Source organism: Dermacentor albipictus, chromosome 1, assembly GCF_038994185.2.
Source record: "Dermacentor albipictus isolate Rhodes 1998 colony chromosome 1, USDA_Dalb.pri_finalv2, whole genome shotgun sequence".
NCBI classification, from domain to species: Eukaryota; Metazoa; Arthropoda; class Arachnida; order Ixodida; family Ixodidae; genus Dermacentor; species Dermacentor albipictus.
Genome location: NC_091821.1, coordinates 492553227 through 492573005, shown reverse-complemented (window position 1 = coordinate 492573005; position 19779 = coordinate 492553227). Strand labels below are relative to the sequence as shown.

The 19779-nt window shown below is 47.3% G+C and overlaps 1 protein-coding gene across 6 annotated transcripts in view; it reads left to right on the top strand.

Moving 5' to 3' along the window:
- LOC135912982 (microtubule-associated serine/threonine-protein kinase 3-like) overlaps positions 1-17256 on the top strand; it is a 134910-nt gene extending 117654 nt beyond the window's left edge. For all 6 annotated transcript variants that reach the window (XM_065445598.1, XM_065445635.1, XM_065445618.1 and 3 more), the window contains 2 exons: positions 4952-5293; positions 16429-17256. In XM_065445598.1, the coding sequence (XP_065301670.1) occupies positions 4952-5293; positions 16429-16692 (606 nt within the window). In that variant the 3' untranslated portion in view covers positions 16693-17256. The remainder of the gene's footprint in view (positions 1-4951; positions 5294-16428) is intronic.
- Positions 17257-19779: the final 2523 nt, after the last annotated feature.

Sequence of the window (19779 nt, the reverse complement as noted above, 5' to 3'; positions counted from 1 at the left end):
GTATCAATGGGAGATGACGGTTCTCAGTCATATAGTAAAAAGAAGGGAGAAAAGCCCGTCGTTGCCTGGGGTGTCGTATTATAGGCTTACGTGACATAGGGAAGGACGAAGTTCTAGTTGGTGCAATTGGAGGCAACATCATCGAAAGCATGTCAACAAGAGTTCAATTAAAGTGCTTTGTCAAGTCGTTTGTTTGCGCGTGATATGCGGTTGTACAACGGCGAATAACGCGGTATTCAGTGAGAAGTTCTTGAATGACATCGGCGAGTAAGACGCGGCCTCGGTCGCTCAGGAGTTCGCAGGGAGCGCCGTGACGTAGAATGAAGCGTTGAAGCAGGAACGAGGCAACGTCACGAGCCGTCGTGGCTGGCAGAGCGGTCGTTTCTGCATACCTCGTGAGGTGGTCTATAGCCACAATGGCCAAGCGATTGCCAGCAACTGTGTATGGCGCAGGCTCGTATAGGTATATCCCAACCCGGTCAAGGGGTCGCGAAGGGCACGGCAAAGGTTGCATTGGTCCAGAAGGGCGGCAAGGATCAGGCTTGCGGCGTTCACATTCTGTGCAATAGCGAATGTACTTGTGCACAAAGGTGTACATACCACGCCGATAAGATTTATGACGTAGCCTGGTGTAGATCTTGAAGATACCAGCGTGTGCGCACTGAGGATCAGCGTGGAAGGCGGCGCATGCACCTGTGCCGAGATGCCGGGGTATTACTAGCAGCCATTTGCGGCCATCGGAACGGTAGTTACAGCGATAGGCAATTTTGTCGTGGATGACGAAATGCGAAGCTTGTCAGCGTAGAGCTTGGGAGGGTGGGTGTGCAACCGTATCACAGAGGTAATCCATCAAAGGTGAAATCCAGGATCAATTACAAGCGGCTAAACCGCTTTGTTTGCGTTCAACTTCAAATTTATACGCTTTAGCTGAACGCACCGGTAGAACTGGGGCAGTCGTATGGCAGCAGGATGGTTGAACGCACAAACCTAAAGTGAAAAGTACGATGTTTTTTCTGGTGTAACTGATGAGTTGCTTCAAATCAGAAAGTTCATATATGGCGGCTTTTGTTTGTGAATAGCAATGTGTTTTCTGGTTTAATTAAGTAATCAATCAATCCGTTTGATCGGAAAGAGCAGATATGGTAGTTTTTGTTTGTGGTTAGCAATGCGTTTCCTGTATTTTTTTGTAATTATGCATTTGTGTATGTCACCATATCTTGTTTGTACAGTTACACTTGCTCCCTCTTCCTAGCTCATTTCAGTTTTATTTCAGTGTTTCGAAAGTGAGATTCAGTGTTTTCAAAGTGAGATCACTTCAGTGGGACCCGACTGGCTTAATAAAGCAGTATATTATATGTGCTCTTCATTGATCATTTACTTTTTCACTTTCTGCCAAAAATACCACTCTCTGGTTTAGAGCTTTATAAATGAAAAATTAACAGCATTAGACATAAAATGATGTGCCTCAGCTGTAACTTTGGGGTGATACTATCTACTGAGCACTGGTTAGATGCGTTGCGTATACAATTACAGGAATGGAGGCTAAGGTTTGCAACATTTTTTACATGTGTGGGCGTGTGGTTCTATTGGTTGTGTGTGGAACATAATCACCCAGAAAAGATTCGCTGCGGAGAAGAATCAGCGGTTGCCTACAGGATATTTTTTGTAAAGAATGAAAGCCTAAGTAGCAAGTAAAGATAGAGAATAGTAACAGCGTGCACAAAAGAATATAGTTGGTTTATACTTACAGAGGGCCAAAAATTTGCTCAGAACAGGATGAAGGGTAAGCCGAATGATAACATGAGGTGATCATCAAGCTCTGAAGTTTACAAAATAACAATTAAAAATGAAAAGGTTTGAGTAAGCACTCTTTGTTGTCAGTCGTCTTTTAATCCTGTCGTGAGCGTTTTATTTCTCCTCCTTTGCGGCGAGTGCTGTGAAAGTGATCAAAAGACGTCCACAGCAGCTTAGGCAATGCTCTGCAATTGGAGAAAATGTGTCAGATTGTCAGATCGTAACATCAACTCTATGTTAATGCAGCATCGTATGTACTGGTGCTGCGCAAACAAAAGTGCACATAGTGAATAGCTTTGCCTTTGGAACTACCGAACAACACAGCTTTAATTTAACGTTAAATCAAGCGTCACCTATTTGTTTCTGACAACATGTAGGCAAGCCTTGCGCTACGGAAAGCGCTCAATCGCTGCACGCCGGGCAGTGCCAGCGAAAGCGAACGGCCGAACCAACATGACGCCCACAATGAAGCTGTGTGTCCCCATCCTTTAGCGGAGGGGACACAGTAATCGACGCACCCTACTCCGCTCGACCGAATGAGGGTGCGCCGTTCCGCTGCCGTCTCAGCTCGCCCACTCGTACCCCTAGCCCGTAAGCCCGCTCAGCTATAACTGTCCAGCGTTGTACTCTCTGGAAGGCCCGCGGTCACCAACGATTACGCTGTAGCCTTCAACGAGTCAAGTATAAATAGCCGGCAAGCTTGACCCGCAAATAGAATTCTTGACGATCGCCGCTTCTGCTCGCCGATTTCTTTCTGCTTGACTGCTACTTGTATTGCTGGGCACAAGGTAAAATGAATTAAATTACGGGGTTTTAGGTGCCAAAAACCACGACCTCATTATAAGGAACGCTGCAGGGGAAGACTCCGGGAATATGGACCACCTCGGGTTCTCGAACGTGCACCCAAATCTAAGTACTCGAGTGCTTTCGCATGTTGCCTCCGTCGAAATGCGGCCGCCGTGGCCGGGATTCGATCCCGCGACCTCGTGCTTAGCAGTCCAACACCATAACCACTAAAGAACCACGGCGCGTGGGCACAAGTTCACCCAATGAAGAGTTAAATTCGTAACTCACAGTTTTGACCACGGAGTAGAATTTACAGGATCGCGGACTCGCTTGTCTTGCAATGCTTTCGGCGCAGCCAACTTATGTCCAAGAAATACCAGCCGCCCGGCTTTCCTCCTAGCTCTCTTCCTCCACTCACCTCCTTTCTTCTTCGGTAGTTTCCAAGGTACTCTCCTCTCTTCCTTGCCTATTTGTAGGTGCCGAAAATGTGCGCCTTGCGGTGGTCGATTCAAGAAACTAACAAGTCGAGTGATCCTTGCGGCTATGAAAATCTGAAGTGGCGACATGGCAGGCTTTCGCTGTTGTCGCTGCTTTGGCGGTATATCACTGTGGCGCGTTATCGGATTGCGACCGCAATGAGCGGAGATGAAGATAACAATGTGCGGTTTGAGCGGGGTGGCAACGGCGTATTGGCTTTATTGGTGCTTGTGGGCATTATACTAATCTAAGTAGAAAAGAACGTAAGATGCGTTGGCCTTCACGCGTGCCGGTCTGCCACTAAATTCATGACCGTGATTTGGATTAAAATTACATTTATTTCAAGCAGAGTTGCAGCCTACAACAAAATTGTGCTGATGTCCTCCTGCTTTTGCAGCGCAATGCCAAGGCCACTAAAACCACGGCGGCTGCATCAACTTTTGTCTCAGCCTATATGTTTGTGTGTTACGTTACAGAATAAAACTCTAAATTAAAGGTAGTCAAGAGAACCAGATGACTTTCGCTATCTTGGAATATTATCGGGCATAAGAGACTTTACACTATAACGGCCCATTTTCAATCTGACTGGCTCTTTCGATGTATATGACTACACTGACGCTTCAGACTTTAGAGTAATTTGAGAAGAAAACGCAAGGGCTGTGGGAGACGACACAGTTGTGGGTTCTAGAATGATCTTGGCCATCTAGTCTTCCTTAACAGTCACCAAAAGCCCTGTACAAGAGCGTCGTTCATTGTTACTCTCCAGATATCTGTTCGCCATAGTCAGAATAAGCAGAACTACAAAGAGAGTGTGCACGTGTTACCTAAGTAGGCAAGGACACGATTATTTCCACGACCGCTTTGCTTTAAACGACAAAGAATGACCTTGCACTAGGATGAATGGTTTTTCTTTAAATCTAGCTACATCAGCAGTTTAGAATAGTAAGCTTAGTATTCATTTGACGCTCAATTCAGTCACGATGCACTATTAGACATGTTTCGACTGATCTTGAGCTAAGGGCTGATGCTGCGCTCTTTTTATTTTACTGTGAAGCTGTATATGCCGTGCCGATACGCTCCTCCGTCTATCTGTCGCCTATACGTCAAAAACTCCTCCGGCGCAATCCTATGCGCATGCGCGAAAGAAAGGAGCGCACTTGGCTACGTCAATAGTGTCGTAGCTGGTTTCGTCGCAGTCCAGCGCGCGCGCTGCAGCTTCTCTCCGGCTCCTAAATGGGTAGGCCACGCGCCATACGTATCCTGAAGAGCAGGCAGCTTTTGACCAGCAACGCCGCCACCAGAACCGGAAACGAGCTCGTCTAGGGCGTGCCGATGCTGGAGCCCAGCCACAAGAACGGGCTCGTGTAGCCGAGCGCAAGCAGCAACTGCGCCGAGGATCCGGCAGCCTACCAAGCCGTCGTTTAATGAACCGTCGGGATTACCCCGTGATAAACACCGGGCCGCACGTTTCAGCTTCGCTGGTTAACCGTCTGTACGGAGTGCTTGGGCGGTGATATTTTTATAAGCGTTGAAAGCAACAGCAAAGCTTTTTACAGGCCCTGCCCGAAAAATGACTATGCTGTTGTTCCGCCAGCTCATGCTATACGCTGATATATGGGTGAAATTGGGTGCTGAATGCTATTTTATGTACAGAACTGTATTCGCGCACCTAATAACGAAATAAATTAAGGGAAAGAAGCAGTGGAGTGGTTGCAACACAAGGAAAGCGTTATTCTAATAACGTAAAGAAAAAAAAAACTTTCATCGTTCTGCTTTGTTCTGCATCTTTGCTTTCGCCATGCTAGAGCTCTTAAAAAGTGCTTCTTCTGTTCACACAAACATTAGGTTTATATTCATTCTCGTATGAACTCATGTTGGCTGGCGCCCTACGCAGGGCGTGAAAAAGGACAGCCCGGCAGACCGGTCTCAGGTGCTTCCCCTGGACGTGATCCTGAGCGTGAACGGGACCCCCGTAGAGGACCTGGCGCAGGCACGCAACGCTCTGAGCGCGTGCGGCGACCAGCTCGTGCTGTCAGTGATGTCGTCGAGCACTTACCGCGTACTCACCTCGCGCCGTGACATGATGAGCCTGATACGCTGCCTGAGCAAGGAAAACGCGGTGCTCAAGAGCACGCCCTTCTCCTGCATCACGGGCATGCCGTACGGCTTGGGCGTCATTGACGTCAGCGTGTGGGACGACAAGGCGAAGCGCTTCACCACAGTCTTCGTGCTTACCGTGCGTATATGCATAAAAAAGACCGCACCGTTGCGGGATTGATTGATCGATTCTATATTTATTTGTTTCAAACGAAAGGGAAGCCAAGGTAAAAGGCGCTCTGCTAACTGGGCCTTGGCTTCCTGTTACAGACAGCAGTGCGTACATCCAGTGCATATAAAACAACAAAATATGCGTGTACATCAAATACACAACCTGATATAAAATAACAGAAAATGCATTGGCTATGTACATTGAAAATAATTATGACGATGCACCCATACAGTATACCTGAATATTTATATAAATAGAAAATCACAAAATCTTGTCCTACACCGTTTAAAATACTGCAGCGAGTACAACAATATTGATAGTTATTCAAATATTACCTGATATTTTTAAACAACTTTGCTGAAGTCGACAATTTCGCATATAGTGAAGTTTGGATTTTCGCACAGATTCCCTTTCTTACAACGAAGTTTGCGGAAAAATTGACTGATTGATGGGTTTCTGACCTGCCTATAGTTTAACTTAGAACGAGTAAAATTGGAGCACGTTGTTAGGTATTCGTGGTACTGCAAGGCAGGCATGCAAACACAGACACGAGAAACGAAAAGGACTACACAAAAGCTATCAACATAAAATGTCGCACAATGGTGGAAATAGAAGTAAAACGCAAAATTTCGAGGACAATTAAGATTCGCATTTGAGAGTGGAATGCGATAGCATGCAAATATCCCTTAGTGCTTCTCACGCTTCCCGGCGACTGCAACGTATGTAACCGTAATGTTTACCGGGAAAAGATCGCGGCGCACACTATGCACGAAGGCGGGTTTTCTGGTAAAAGCGCGGCATATTGCATGGGCCGTGATGGATGGATGTTATAAGCGTCCCCTTTGGAACGGGCCGGTGGGTTGCACCACCAAGCTCTTGGTATTATACTGCCTACTGTCCTACCAAGGTTAAAGAATAAAAAAGAAAAAACAACACTATGAACTCCCACAACCAAATTTTTTGATCCTCTATTGCGAACTGTGATTTTGTAGTCTCCGTTTTTTGTAGTTTCTCAACTTCCACAAATCCTCCAATCACCTCTTACTAATTCCTATTGCGGACACGTTTACTTTTCCGCTGCTCTCGCTGAACCCAAGGACTTCAAGGAGGCCAGTGGTGCCTAAATCGGTAGACGTCTTCACATTCTAATAAAACATGCTCCATAGTTTCCCTATAGCTTTACCGCAGCAATCACATGCTTCTTCTTCCTTCTTATATCTCGCTTTATAGGTGCGTGTTCCAAGGCATCCCGATCTCGCTTCGAAAAGTAATGAGCTTCCCTTTGAGTTATAAATTGTTTCTTTCCTGATGCGGCGGAGGCGAGCGCCATCGGGAAGTGTTTCAAGTAAGCGGCCGCACCGCTCCGTGGGCTCCGAGATATTTACGCGCCGGCGTGCGCAAATGGCCGGCTCCGGTCTCCGGTCTCTGAATTGTAGAAGCGCTGGAAAAGGAGTTTGAGTTTTCGCTTAACAAAATCATGTTTTTTCCTATGTTGAAATTGCAATCCGAGAGCTATCATGTCTGTAGATTGTGTGTAAGCGTAGTTTACAATTCTTTCGTGTATTTTAGCTTGAGAAAATCGATTAGTTCAGTGAATTCTTTGCGTCACATGGAAGAACCATGTATGTGTGATTCGAAAATCTTTTTGCCGAAACGACGTCTGACGCCGATGGCGGATTTTCTGCGACACGTGCTCCTTAACGCTATCGCGTTAAAACTGAACCACGCGGACTCAAGTGAACGTAGTGCCAACCCGTCATTTACGAAGACGTGTGGGCACTGGCGAAAGATAAATGTTTACGGCCGACTGACGTTCTTTGTGCGCGATAATCAAGGGCTGTATTAAAGGGCCCCTGAAATGGTTCGGACAAATTTTCTAGACGCGTAGGGTACAGCTTAAGTAGAACATTCGCACCACAATTTAAGTGGAACGTTACCTATTAATGGGGCTACAAGCGATTACAAGTTACCCTCCTCCCTAGCCATGCTTTTCCTCCAACTCATTCGCCGAGCGATCGGGGCTAAGCTCCGCCTTCACCGGTTCTGCGTCACGATGCGACGTCACATCGTCCACTTACGGTTGTTTTGGAGCCCGCCCCCGCCCGCGCGAAACGTCTCCGCTAGCGGCTTGGCCATCAACCCCAAGCGAGAGCTATCAAAGCAGCGTGCATTGCGAGCATTCTGTCGTAGCGCCGAACGTGTCTGGTATTCCGGTATTCACACATTAGCAGAACGTTTCGACTGAACGGTGAAGGCATAAACTCAAGCTGATGAAGGAACTACGTGAGCTGTCTGATCGGTCTCCACGGTCCAGGCACCAGTTGGTGCAGAGCTTAACTAGCCAAAGAAAGAGCTAATATTGCTCTAACCAAGCGTAAAACATTTTAAATATTTACAAAAACAACGTGTTAACGATTATAATCCCGCGAAAAATTTACACCAGCAGCAAAGAATACATTTTGTTACTGCTACTGTGTGTGGTTGAGCTCTATGCCACCAGGTGGCTGCACCGTGCAGACCATTCACATTTGCGCTTCTGTTCATCCCCTGCAACGACGCGCAAGAGGACAGGGCTAGGCCCTGTCCCCTTGCGCTTTCGTTTACCCTAATACCGTACTCGCGAAACGCTGATGCGTTAGTAATCTTCCGGTGTAAAGTGACGGCCGCAATCGCGCAAATCCTGGCGCCCATCGGATAGCGGCTGTCCAATGCGCTGCAGCCAGTCCGCTCGTCTACTGGCTTGCAGAAGGACACGATGTCGCAGCTTGACATATTGCCAGTCGCTACATTTGCAGTCCAAAATGCAACAAAGTCGAATCATAGCGCTCGCGAAAAGACAGACCGACAATGACTGCGGAGCTCTCGTCAAAGACAAGCAGACGACACTAGCTGTGTGCCGGAAGTGCTTAAGTGTGCTGAAAAATTTTTCTTGTGCATTCTCTTTTTGTTACTTTCTTTTTATAAAAACAAATTAACTAACATCCCAACTATTACAAACACCATTTGTTTACCGTAAAGTTGGAAAAATTATCGATCACGAGCCCTGGTCAGCCAATCGGATAGCTCGCCCCACTGACGTCATATGGGCGAAATCCGTCATATGGGAAGGGGCGGTTTAAAATTCCGCCGAGCAGTATGCTGCGATCGGCAGCGATGTGCATTTTTAAAACCTTATAATAAATTAACCCTTCTCGCGGAGCACTTAGATGCGTCAGTTAATGATCAGAAGGAACTACTCTAACGACTCAGTACGTTTGTAGAAAATCGTCAAAATCGTTTCAGGGTACCTTTAAGCCCACGCTGCCACTATTGCTGATGTACGAAGCCTCGACTAGTACACGAATTTGTTTACTCTCATTTATCAACAAACTTGCTTCCCAATGCATGTTGTTTTTGAGGCTTGCTACATTATGTAGACTAAAAAAAATTGCACCCTGTCGCATATGATCCGCTGGTATGTGTTCTTGTTTGCACTGCCTGCATTGTGCCAAATAGATGGTGGCTGTAGCTGGTCAAGCTACTTCATAGCAGCTTTTACTCGTTCTAGCTCATGACACATTGTGCGACTGGTGTACGCGATGGTGGAAAGTAAAGTAAATCTCAAACAATTGAGCTATGACTCCAAACGTCGTGCCTTTAGCGCATCATGAAGACCGAACTAGAATGATCAACAACGCGTGTGCTGTTGGTCTTTGGGTAGCTCGAGGCCGCTCCATTTTTTTTCATCTCGTAGGGCTCTTATAGCACTCCTGTTGCTTAGAACACCTTTAACTAACACAGAACTCTCCCGGCACCTTAGAGACTAGGAAATCATGTAGATGCAATAGGACCGTCCCAATGTACGTTCGGTAGTAAAATTTTCTCATTCGAACTGTGAACCGCGTACGCTGTACACGACGTTGTACGCTTCACCGAAGCGCAATATGTGCATGCGGTCGCGTGCCGGTTTATTCACAACTCTATACGGAGCGTGTTATACAAGCAATAAAATACAGTGCCCCCGCAGATGCGTCTGCAGGAGTAGGCGTTTGGTGGGTTGCAACACCACGTGCCCATGCATATGAGAATTGGACCCTGCCGCATGTAGTCATGCGGCGTAGCCGTGTCTGGGGAAAAGACAATGCTGGGGGTTGAGCCTATTCCAGTTGTTCGGACCTTTAAGGCCCCTCGGACGGAGGAAACACACCTATTTGGCCTTTTCTTCACCCAGAGAGCGCCTCCAGACTGGCCCACCTGTAGAAAACCGGTAGTCGCCGTTTCCTATCCTCCCCTTTAATGTTCATCGTCGCCTTTCAGTTTCAGTCTTTCCTGTCTTCTACTCACTTCTTTTTACGTCACATTTTCTGGGCGGTGAAGGGTAACCATGTGTGGATAGCCAACCTTGGGTATACCAAATTTTGTTATATTAGTAACATACAGCTGGTGCTTGCAGGACCTGTTTTACACTTTCTGAGGCGTCCCCTTGTTGGGCTCCATGGCAGCTGGCTGGCGTGGCTGCAAAAACTCCAGATATCTCTATGGCCAGTTCCTTCCCAACACTCCCTGATCGCCCTCAAAGAAGAGGGTGCACCGAAGATGTGTTTCAGTTCATTGGGCTTCAAAGACAATTTCCCACAATTCTATGTGATTCACTCGAAAAGAAGAAGAAAAATTTTCCCTTTTCTTGTTTCTAAATCTCTAACTGAGGCTCTTGGACCAGGTTATAAGGCATCGATGATGACAGATAGTGATCTATGGGAGCTTCAGGATCAAACACAATGTGAAAAGCTGCTCAATCTAATATACTTTGGGGACGTTCGAGTAACAGTAACCCCGTACCGTACTATTAACACCACCCGCGGCGTTGTCTCAGACGATGATTTGTTGGAGCAAACTGAGGCTGAACTCTTGGAGGGCTTCAGTGAGCAGAATGTGATGAACAATAAACAGATTAAGATGACGTGTGACGGCAACTAAATCCATACTGAGCACCTGGTGCTTGCTTTCGGCTCAAGTGCACTGCCCGAGTACATGGAGGCCGGGTACATCAGACTTCGTGTCAGAGCACACGTGCCAAATCCTCTGGGATGTTTCAAATGCCAGCAATTCGGGCTCAGCTCACAGAACCGTCGAGTCCGCCAAACTTGTGCGAAATGCAGTGCTAATGAACACTGGTCTGAGTCTTGTGAAAACTCCCTACAGTGTGTGAACTGCGATGGACAGCACGTCACATGTTCGTGGTCGTGCCCATCCTGGAAAAAAGAAAAGGAAATAGTGACAGTTAAAGTAAAGAAAAATACAACTTTCAAGGAGGCACGCAGGCAGGTATCTAACGTGCGCAAGAACACATTTGCCGACGAGACACGTCAGGGGGCAGTGACACAACGGCTGCCGGCGGCTACGCGGCCCACACGCAGTGAACCGGCGGTGACGCCATCTGCCTCCATGGCGGCTGCAGCAATCGACTTCCAGGTTGGTGGCTCCCAGGGCCTCGTCTGCCGAGGCGAGGCCTTCAAGGCGAACAAACCGCTCGAAGAGCGGGTGTCTAGCGCCCCTAAGAGGCGATGAACACATCTTCTGGTCAGACGGCGCAGCAACCACCTAAGGAGTGACGGAAGTCTCTCGACCGCTCCAAAAAAGAAACCCCGCATCGCAGAGCCCGGGAACGGCTCTGTAGCTTAAGTGTGTTTTCACATATTAGACACACAGCACCGTCCTCTTCTGCAATATGGACACATAGATATTGCCGTAGAATGTCAGTCGACATCTACGCGATCTAAATAAAGTTAAAGAACTTCATCAACTAAGTCCAAAAGTGCTGTGTGTCCAGGAAACACACTTCAAATGTCTACACACAAACTTCTTTACACAATGTCATTTTTTTGGAAAGGCCACCGAGGCTAACGTCTCATCCGGCGGTGTAGCCATAGTTGTCGACAAGAGTGTTGCTTGCCAACACTGGCCCCTTCGGGCGCCCCTTGAGGCAGCGTCAGTGCGGACAGTTCTTTTTAATCATTTGGTTGCTGCCTGCTCTATATATACACACCACCCAAGTTTGAACTCAGCAAAACAAATTTATATATTCTCATAAACTGCCTGAACCCTACATACCCGCGGATGATTTTAACGCTCACAACACTTTGTGGGGAGACCGTCGTTGTGATACGAGCGGTGGAATCATTGAAATGTTTCTTCAGACTTTTGGCGCGTTCCTGTTTAATAAGGAAGAGCTCGCCTGTTACAACCTCCAACACAACCCGTATTCATCGATAGATATAGAAATTGGCTGGTCCTCTCTTCTGCCTGACCTGGACTGAAATGTCATCAATAATCCCTCTGGAAGTGACCACTTCCCTGTAACATTAAACTTCATACCGCAGCATGACAACCCTCCCCATATTCCTTGATGGAAACTACCATTGCTTTACTGCAACCATTTTAAAGCAGTAACAAAGTCACCATGATATTTTATAAGTTGTTTTAGTGTACATGATACTGTCGCATATCTTACCGCTTTTATTGTGGATGCAGCCGAAGAGTTCATCCTACAAATGGATGGTGTTTCACATAAAAGGAGTGTTCCCTGGTGGAACGAAGACTGCCGAAAAGCGCAATAAAGACAATAAAGCATGGGGCATACTACGTAGATTGCAAAATACGGTAAATCTCATAGAATTTAAGTGCTATAAATTGCAGGGAAAGCGGACACGCCGTCAGGCCAAGAGAGGAAGGTGGGTTAGACTTCTCTAAGGTATAAATTCATACACCCAGGAGTCGAAAGTGTGGAATGGTCTAAGAAAGCTAAACGGGCAATAAATCCACCCGTTGCCCTAGAAGAGCAGGTAGACTCACTTGGGGAGCGCTTTGAACGTGTTTCAAGCTCATTCCACTACTCGCAATTTTTCCTTAAATACAAACAAATAGAAGAATGTAAGGAATTGCAACAAACGAGCCCTATAACTGTCCTTTTAGTATTTCCGAGTTGAGGGCTGCCTTGATTGCGTGCAAGAGCGCTGCACCAGGACCGGACAGAGTCATGTACGACGTGATTAAAAACCTACACACTTATACACAAGTGACACTACTCGCACTTTTCAACACTATTTGGGCTGCCGGATACCTTCCATCCGCATGGAAAGAAGCCATTGTGATCCTTCCTTTGAAACAGGACAAACACCCTTCCCTCTGTGGCAAGTTACCGCCCGATAGCTATTACAAGTCGCCTTTGTAAGCTATTTAAAAAATATGGTTAATCAGCGACTCATCCATTTTCTTGAACTGAACAAATTGTTTGATCCCTACCAGTGTGGCCTCAGAGAAGGGCGGTCCACAACCGATCATCCTGTGCGTATTAAAGGAAATATACGTTATGCATTGTACACAAACACTTTTTCTTATCAATATTCCTCGATATGGAGAAGGCGTACGACACAACATGGCGCTACGGAATCTTGAGAGCCTTGTCCGCAATCGGCATCCGTGGCAATATGCTAAACCTAATAGAAAGCGCAAAATCGGGGATGTATTTTCACGTCCATTTATACAGGAAACTGGTGTATGCCAGGGAGTCCTACTCAGGTGCACACTATCGTTAATATGACCACATTTCGTGTTTCATCACCACCGGCTATTCTTTATTCCGTCTATGTGGATGGCATTCAAATGGGCCTCATGTCCTGTGACCTCGCAGTGTGCGTGAGAGACAGGCACTGCATGACTTGAACAAGGCGTCCAAGTGGGCAGACAAAAGCGGATTTAAAATCAACCCTCACAAAAGTACTTGTATTCCTTTTACCAGGCAGAGAGGCCTGGTTCCAGACCCTTGTGCAGAACTGTGTGGACAATAAATACCTGTCAACAAAGAGCATAAATTTCTAACTGTTATACTTGACTCTGAGCTTACTTTCATTGTACACATTAAATATAATAAAGAAAAATGTCTAAAAGCACTGAACTTACTGAAAATTCTATCTAACACAACATTCTGTCCTGCACAGAGTTCTACACAGACGCTTCCAAGTCACATATCGAGGTGTCCTATGCAGCCGTCGTACATCCTCATGGGAATCCGATGTACTAAATCCGGAAACAAGTGTCCTTACGGCTGAGGCTCATGCGCTATTTTCGGCTTTGAAGCACATAAGGAAATTAAAACTTCAAAAATTATATATAGACTCCCTATGCGTCTTAAAAGCTTTGAAGTCACTCTGTAAACACAAAAATCGAGCACTTGCGGAGCTCTATACCACTCTGTATAGAGCATGTACATTTGACCAGCATGTTATTATATGGTGGTGCCTGGTCTTAGAGGCATCCAAGGTAATGTGCTACACTCTAAGAATAGTTTACACCCTTTGGAGTGCCTCTTCTGCCACACAACAATAACCGTCATCTACCTTGATGCGTTTCCTTTCTTTAACGCTGCGAGCCCGGTACTTTCCAGTAACGAACGGCATGCACGTTATCAGCATGATAGCATTGCCGACAGGAAATGCTATCATGCTGATAACGCGCATGCCGTTAGTTACTGGAAAGTACCGGGCTCGCAGCGTTAATGAAAGGAAACGCATCAAGGCAGATGACGGTTATTGTTGTGTGGCAGAAGGGGCACTCCAAACGGTGTAAACAGTTTTAGAGTGTAGCGGACCAAATGGCCGCGTCGTGGCCGCGTACGCTGTGAATCCCACAGCTGCTGTCCGTGGCACAGATTTGAGGCCTTTCTTGCGGAAGGAAATTGTGAACCCACTGGCAACCCATGTAGGACACTAAAACGAATAATAAGCTTCACTTGATTGAGCCACAGTTAGGTTCATGGCCCTCCCCAACGAGAGCACCACGAATTGATGTCATATTCTGTCGTCTCATAATTGGACACGCATATGCCACCCACAGTTTTTTGCTCACTGGGTATGAACATCCAACTTGCAGTAGATCTGATGAGAGGCTGACCGTCCTCCACGACCTCCTGTAGTGTCGGGAAGCAGAAGCTGAAACACTTTTTTGTAGCATACTGGCAGCACACGCCGCTTTATCGCGTAATGTTTCTTGGTCCAGAACGGCTTTTTGACACCAGAGCAGTCTTAGGTCTCTTTAACGATGTGTTCTTACACGTTGTTAGCACCATAAATTCATAGCACATTCTCTTTCCAGAGTATGCACCTGTGATAGTAGTCATGTATAGCACATTCCTCCAGGCCCTTGCGTTTCAAGGGCTCTGTTAAGGCAGTAGTTCTTCTTGCAAATGTTTACCTGTGACATTTTCTACTATATCTTCATTACTTCATAATGTAACTTTCGTGTCTGTAGCAGACTTCTTAAGCATTGGCATAATTTTATTGCATATAGGTTTTACGCACTTTACAGCAACTGTTTTCAGGCCCCTTTACAGCTACGTACCATCTACTTCTCGTAATTCATAGCTCTGCTGCGGACTCATTAAAACAGGCTTGGTGCTCTTTGGCAATAGTTGGCTCTTACGCCGCAAAACACCACATTCATCATAATATACAGTGAGAAGTTTGCCTAGAAAAATAGCCTTATTCCCTCTTTAAGTTATTGATGTCTACGCAATTGCCATAAAGCGCGCCGAATGCTGGACATCCATAAAAATCAATAAAACACTCCTGTTTAATAAACTACAGGTATCATTAAGCTAAAAAATTACCGACGATTACGTTACTTCCTAATGCGAAATTTGAGCGCAGCAAATAAGCTGTTTCACCTTTTCGATAGATTGAGGCAAAGAAATCGAGCAACACATGTATGCGCTATCACAGAATTTTTTTTTATTTTTCACACGTATTCCTTTAACAAAGACTCCACTAACAGTTCTTGACAGTCATGAAGGAAGCTTTGTGGTCTCTGCTCTGGCAGCTCGTTTAGCAGCAGCAGCAGCAGCAGCAGACGGAGGACTTCCATCGGTCGTCTCGCTCATGGCTCAGAAAGAACTGGCAGATAATTTCGCAGTGGCGAACGGCAGCGGCAATTTCGGCTCGGGCGGTGCACATATACAGATCCGCCGCCACCGATCTGGCTCTCTGATTTCCACCGCACAGGGCGAACGGCAGCGGCAATTTCGGCTCGGGCGGTGCACATATACAGATCCACCGCCACCGATCTGGCTCTCTGATTGCCACCGCACAGGGGTTGCATTGGAGGAGGAGCGAAGAAAGGAATTAAGCTCGAGCCGGCGCTTTGACAACCGGAGACTCGCAGGAAGAGGGGGGAGGGGGGCGGCGTGTACACCCAGCGGCAAACGATGGGGGCAGAAGCGCGCGCAGCAAGCGAACAACACGATAAAGGGAGGAGGGAAGAGATAGCAGCGACTGACTGATGCCGCTGACACCGATAGTGAGTCAACCCCAGCTGCGGAGTTGGTTTCAGGGACAACGCCGCCGATGCCGACACAAACAATATGATACCCTCGCTTCCGCAGCGCTAAGAACCAGGTCTAGCCGTGGGAAGGTGGTCACGTATTCGTCGACGTGCCGGGGCCTACGTGAAATAACCGGCGCGTCGGCAACTGAAGAGCACCCTATCCGCCACACAAGAACAGGGGGGGGGGACCCTTTCCTCCTCTTTCTGCATGGCGGCGACGGTGTTCTATGCAGTCACGTTATCTTGACTCTCTAGCGGCGTCAGCGGCATCCAGCGGTATCAGTCGGTCGCTGCTAGCGCTGGGGGGATGAAAGGGGGGCGGAGCTGGTTACGAGGCCGACGACAACGCCGACGACGACGCGAAACCCAGGAACGGACGCCAAAGAGCTGCGCTCTAAAATGAAGCAGTTTATTATGTAACGGTACCGTGAACGAAACTGCGCAGCTACAGGCCAGGGTCCGTGTTAACAAAGCTTTGCCTTTGTAAGCGTTCTGTGTCATTGGGTGGTTGCTTTCGCAAAATGATATGTGCAACTTTGCAATTAGGTCATTCTATTTTTATGCGAATGATAACGTAATACGTTTTTTGTGAATACGGGCCCAGGTGTGTGTGAAGCCAGGTTGTTTGACTGCTGTTCAGGCACTACTCATTATTCGTGCCATCACCCGAAGCAGCAAACGTGAGACACAGACGTCACAATTAGGTACGCGATGAGTCCACCTACTCGTTGCCATTCCACTCGCAGCACACCGACGTGACGCCGGTGGGCCATGATACGGTGTACCCGGGCGACGTGCTGGCGCAAATCGACGGCGTCAACCTGGAGGGCCTCACGCGCGACCAGGTGATGAAGATGCTGAACACGACGAGAGGCGACGTCACAGTGTCCGTGGTGCCGATGTCGCCCATGCGTGTGCGCCGCATCCTCGTGAGCAAGCTGCACGAGACGGTGATGACCGACACCAACGTGGCCAGCCGCACCACCGGGGCTGAGATCGAGTCGCCGTGAATCGGCGCAGCAGCGGCTGTCGCCGTCGCCTATAGGCTGCTACCGTCCGTGCAGACTCCAAGGTCGTTGTTAGGGCCACAATGAGATCCTTGCCATAGACTCGTTCCAAAAATAAGGCCTCGAGAGGAAGTCGCAGATGCCACTGTAGCGAAGCGCCCAAGGACACCACCGCTTAGCGCTTGACCAATATTGCAGCTGCGCTCAATAGCTGTGTACCGCTCGACGATTATCGGCGGTGAAACTATTATCGCGCAGTGCAGAACTATGATGGCCTGCGCGTATGTTGGCGTAGTATTATACTTAGCGCATACACGACTGTTTCGATACTTGGTGTTACTTAGACTTGTCTCTTGTAAGATCGTTGTTCGCGGACGACGTTCGGGATTTAGTATTCATTATATTTACCAATCTCACTGCCCTAAATGCGCGGTGCTCCGAGGATATCATAAGTGCGAGATGAGTAAAAAAAGGTATTCTTGAACTGCATATTGGATGGCTCCTTTATTACGAGCAAATGCAAATAAAGTAATGGCGAATGCTTGCCCTTTAATAAAGAAAATAACACTGTTTCACAAAGATGTAACGTCCATTGCTCCCATCAATATAGCATGCCATGTTCACTAGGTGGCTGTGCTGTTGATGAAACTAGATTGCAATGAGAGCGGGCCCTATTCCCGCTGTAGAAGTTTACCAGCGACAGTTTCTCCCTAAAGACACGAGCTAACGCTGCTGCAGCAACGTTGACTTTTTTTTTTTTACTCTCATGTGACTGACTCTGCATAACTGTTCTGAAGGGAACTACTACAGAATATCTACACATGAAGGAGTGTGATGGCTTGCTTTATTCTTACTCTATTCAGAAGAAACTGCAGTTACCTGTTCCTAGAGTATCTGTAATGTTTCAGACTGCGATTGCCAAGGCGGCGATTGCGGCTCCTTGCGGTACTACTGATAATGCTATGAGACCTCGTTGATATGCACTCTCATGTGGGCGACGTGTATACCTGAATTCTTGTCTTAGATGAATAATTGCCTCTACCTTTGTGCACTACTCTATCGAGTAACGTCTACACATTGCTCCTATGTTACGCGATAAGTTCAGAATTTGAATCCGGCTGAAGCTCCACATTGTCGCTACTCACAACGGATTTCTTGAAGTGTTAGTTGTCAATCCGCAGAAGGGCTCGACCATGCCAGGGGTGCCCTCACCACAAACGCCGACTCTCCTCTGTGTAATCAAGGAAAACTGCCACCGGTACGCAGCGGACGGCAGTAGCACTAAGATGTGCCCAGAGTAACGCCTGATACCAGCATGTTGAGAAGCGTCACCATTGCGTGACCGGGGAAAACGTTGAGGCTACCCGCACCGTATGTAGAAGAGGTGCTCAATGTGTAAGTACGTCACTCAGTGAAACACGAAGCACAACGCTCTCTCCGTATTCGTTTTATTAGCTATTAATGAGAAAGCATTATATGCCCCTACTACGCGAAAATTCAGCGTCGTCGGCGGCGGTGTGACTGAGCAATGGTAACAAAAATGGCCGACGGCGCACAGTAAGAACACGTCGAAAATACTCTGTTTGACGTCAGAGTTTTTCAAGGAGGTTCCTGTAAACAAATTAAATTAGTTGCGTGGAAAAGAAAATTTTGAAGATTTCGGTCCTGGTGGGAATCGAGCTCGGGCCTCCGGTGCGCGAGACGAGCACGCTCCTCCGACGCCGCGGCGGCTCCATGGTTCTGGCTGAGTAAAAATGTGCCTAATGCGCGTGTGACGATTTTCTTGTTGTGATAAAACAGACTAACAACGAATGCTCCGTGACGGTAGCTGATATTTTAACACTGTTCAATGACAATGGCAAAGGTTTAACTTTCACACATGAGCTATCTAGGGACGGTAAACTCCAGTTTTTAGATTTGCAGCTATCCTTACAAACAGGCCACGCCTGTTGGATGTACTCGCCACGTGCACGTAAGGAACTTTTACCTTACGCGTCTGCGCACTCACACTGTGAAACGCGCCATTGCTTTGATGTGTTTAGCATCTTCCTTAATGGAATCTTGTTATCACTCTGCGAACATGAGTTTCATTGCACAGTTAAATAGGCTGCAGGCTGCTGGTTACCCAAATGTGGTGGTTACGTCAGTCTCGGAGGTATTGCTTCAGAAACTGAAAGGGAAGCGGCACAAAAGTAACTGCATCACACAAAAAAAGAGGCCAGAAGTTGTGCCGTATTGCCACAGAGTGGCTCACAATCTAAAGAATGTCGCCACTGGATAAACAAATTCCGGTAGTGTTTTCTGCTCCTCAGAAACTGTCAATGTTGTGCAGCCATATTTCTAAAACAAGTAAAAAACCTGATTGTGAAAAGAACCACGTGAAGTTTGTAGACTGCAGCGTCGGTGTGGTTTATAAGATTCCCTTGTCATGTGGCAAAGTGTATGTAGGGCAGTCAGGCCGCTGTGTTAACGAGCGCCTTAGAGAACATGAGCGATCCATACCAACAGGCACAGGTTCCCATTTGGCTCAGCAATGTAAAACATGCAAATGCAAACCCATGCGTCGTGATACCACGATTTTGAAAAAGAGCCGTGACACCACCGCCCGAGAGTTATCGGAAGCATTTTTCATTCACTCATTGGGGTCACAGTGGATTAGTGTGCCTTCCTTAACCTTGTACAGCGCTGAATTTGGTTTTTTGGATTCTGTCGCATGAGTGCGCTCTTGGGATCGGATGTTGTTGGTGGCTCCACCGCATGGTGCTCACTGCGCATGTTCCTCTGGTTTGAGCGGTCTATAAAGGAGTGACGCAATAAAATGATGTCAGTTGAGAGTAGCGCCTTGTCCTGTCGTCTTTCTTTTGTGTGTCGTTTTGCGCTAAAGAAAGTATTCATGGATTCGCACCAACTAGCCCGCCAACGCATTGTCCTGTTTGTGTAGCTCAATAGGTGCTTATAAAGTCGGGTCTGATGGAATCCCGTTTGATGGGGGAAGACCATTGCCAATAAAACATACGGGCGCCGACAAACGTTCTGCATATTCAAATAAACGAAGTTTTGGCTCCCTCACCCAAGCCTCCTACACAAGGA